Genomic DNA, 2,682 nt, shown 5'->3' with positions numbered 1-2,682 from the left:
CCCCCCCCCCCCCCCCACCTCAAGCTCACTGCACAAGGCAGGGAGCTTCTGCCACAACCGGTTAGGTGGTGCAGGCTCTTCCCCATCAACTAACTGTAACAAGTTCCTCAAAAGCTACCACACAGCTGGCACCTTTTTCAGTTACCCTATCGGGAGCCCCTAGGACCTAGTTGACATTTCACCCCCCAACCACAGTTTTGCCAGTAAATACAGAGGAGATAAACCTAAAAGCTTACAAATTACCTTGACTCAAACTTGCTTTTTTTCCCTCTTGTAAACCTATAAATTATGCTGCCCTTGACGGCCTCTTCCAGTTTAATAAGGTTACACAGTTTGTGAAATACACAATTTCCCATTACCCCCACATGGTTCTTGAAGTCAAATCATCCAAAAAGTAAGAAATCCATGTGAGGAACTCAGATCAATTTGTTGTGTTGATGAATAATCCTCATTTAAAACAAATTTAAGTTCAATTAAATAAGCTAAATCCATAACTCTTTTGGAAATGATGTGGGGTGAAATCAGAGATAAAAAAAAAGGTGGATCTCCAATAATCCATTGACATGGAATCTGTATCCAGGCATGGGCACACTTGAATTTGTGGGCCAATTTCCCAGCCTTTTCCTGTGAATATTTGGGCAGCCCATATTTGGTGGTGATGGGTGGCCAGTGTCTAGTCTTCCATGCTATTTGCTGCAACCATTTGGAATTAGCCAGCAAAAGCAACCGATCTCACTCTCCCACCACACTACATCCCAACTAATCTCAACTCACGAGTTGTTGCCGGGTGGGAATGGTAGTACTGACCATGAAAGTGGCCCCACCTGGCGCTAGGCTATGAGCCAAGAAGGAGCCTGCAGACTCCTTCCCATCATAATTCCTCCCTTTTTCTGCACTGCCTTGACAGTGCCACTGTGAAAAACAACACCAAAAGAACCCTGAAAATGTATGGGTTTGTTGTCTTTTAAAGATGGTGATTGCTGTCAGTCCTCTGAGACTCAGTCATGGTAGGTCAAGGTGCTTGAAAATGGCATGCATATAACCATTTTGCACAATGGCCACAAACAAATCACACTTGGAAGTTGGAAGAAAAAAAAATTGGGCCATTCAATTCACTGATTCACCCAGAGTTCACTACTTGCAAGATTTGTCTCTTGCCTTGTTGCTTTTTTTTTTTGTGCTTGGTGCGTAGGTGCGCGGCTGTGTGTGTATTTTGAAGTTATCCAAGAAGCCAAAAGCAAGGAAAGGAAGTATTAGGAGTCAGATTCTACAAAAAAATGGGATAATGGTTGGTTGCTATTGAAAGGAATAGAGACCATGGTAAGCGGAGTGGTTTGTGTTATTAAACAAGTAAGATAATCACAAATATTAGTGACTTGGACAAGAAAGTGTTTCAGAAGGTCCCCTTATTCTCAGCAGTAGGTGGAATGGCTGCGGCTATCAATAGAGAATGAGTAACGCCGGCGACGCATCTGATGGATTTCAGCGATCCGGGCTCAGAGCCCTTGCTGGTAAGGATTTTGGGGGTATAAGAAAGCTCAATCTCTTTTCCATCATCTTCTTTTCCCTGGCTGAGCTCGTTGCTCTGACCAAGGCCCCAGCGGTAGGTTTTGCCTTGGTTGTTGACGGCTAGGTTGTGGTGGCTCCCGCAAGAAATGTTGATCACCGGACGGGGAAACTGGACCCGGGCAGGTCTATGGAGACATTGGCCAGGAAAGAAGCCTTTGATGGCCACCGCTTGCTCGACCTTTAGCCGTTCAGCCATTTTTCCCCACTGCCGATCCGGATTGTCCGCTTTGGCTGCTGCTTTCGAGCTGCCAGACGTTCATGGTACTTGACCAGGTTGGTCTTTAACTTGACTTTAAGCTTCTTGAGCTCTTCCTTGACGAAGGTCTCCTTTTTAATCATCCCCACCTTGCGCACCTTCTCAGCAGCCATCATCTCCTTTGCCAAGTGATCGATGCTGATCTCCCCATTTTCGAAGTTGCCAACGGCCCATACCTGCCCGTTGTCCAGCAGGAGCAAAGTGTGGAAGTCACCGCACTCAATCACAACTATAGCTCCTTACTGTTGGTCTGGAGCCATGGCACAGACGGGTGCGGAGTAGTGACAATCTTTTTCTCCCAGCCAGCCTCCTTGTTGCTGATCCCAAATTGGCCGCGCGTGTTGAGACCCCAGCCAAAGACTGTGCCGTTCTCATGGACGGCAAAGGAGTGACTACCTGATTCAACAACAGGCGCTTGGGGGCCAGTCCGGTCTTCTTGCGGCGCTTGATTATCTTCCGCAGTAGTTGCTGCTGTTGTACATTCCCCCAACTGTAAGCGTGACCATTGTTTGTTGCAAAAATTACCCCAAGCGTCACCTGCCTCACTGACAGAATCCCCAGAACACATGCAAACGGCCTTGAACGGGGTGCCTTGGCAATCGGGAGCGGGTTGGGGCGACAGAGGAGCGACGCACATGGGTCAACTCTCCAACTCATGTTGCTTGCCACCCAGAATGCCCTAATCCTGTCTTCTGAGCTCGGCATTAATGTTGTTTATCTCCCAGCTCCAAATCTTTCCCTCACTATCCGCGTGGAGGTCTCCGAGCCCGGGCCGGCCCAGTTTCATGGATTTGCCTGGTCCAGGGGAGTCATTAGGCTGGCGAAGAAGCAGTGGGATGTTGACCAGGTCACTGACC

The 2,682-nt window shown here is 48.1% G+C and overlaps 1 protein-coding gene across 1 annotated transcript; it reads right to left on the bottom strand.

The window, feature by feature from the left end:
- Nucleotides 1-1,393: 1,393 nt before the first annotated feature.
- PtA15_10A174 (uncharacterized protein) lies at nt 1,394-1,765 on the bottom strand (the record flags this gene model as incomplete). The annotated part of the gene is made up of 1 exon (XM_053160324.1): nt 1,394-1,765. One exon carries the CDS (start codon nt 1,763-1,765, stop codon nt 1,394-1,396), a length of 372 nt encoding a protein of 123 aa, XP_053024310.1.
- Between the last annotated feature and the right edge of the window lie 917 nt (nt 1,766-2,682).

This window comes from Puccinia triticina, chromosome 10A (genome assembly GCF_026914185.1).
Source record: "Puccinia triticina chromosome 10A, complete sequence".
Taxonomy (NCBI): Eukaryota; Fungi; Basidiomycota; class Pucciniomycetes; order Pucciniales; family Pucciniaceae; genus Puccinia; species Puccinia triticina.
This window is presented reverse-complemented; position numbering and strand designations above follow the sequence as displayed.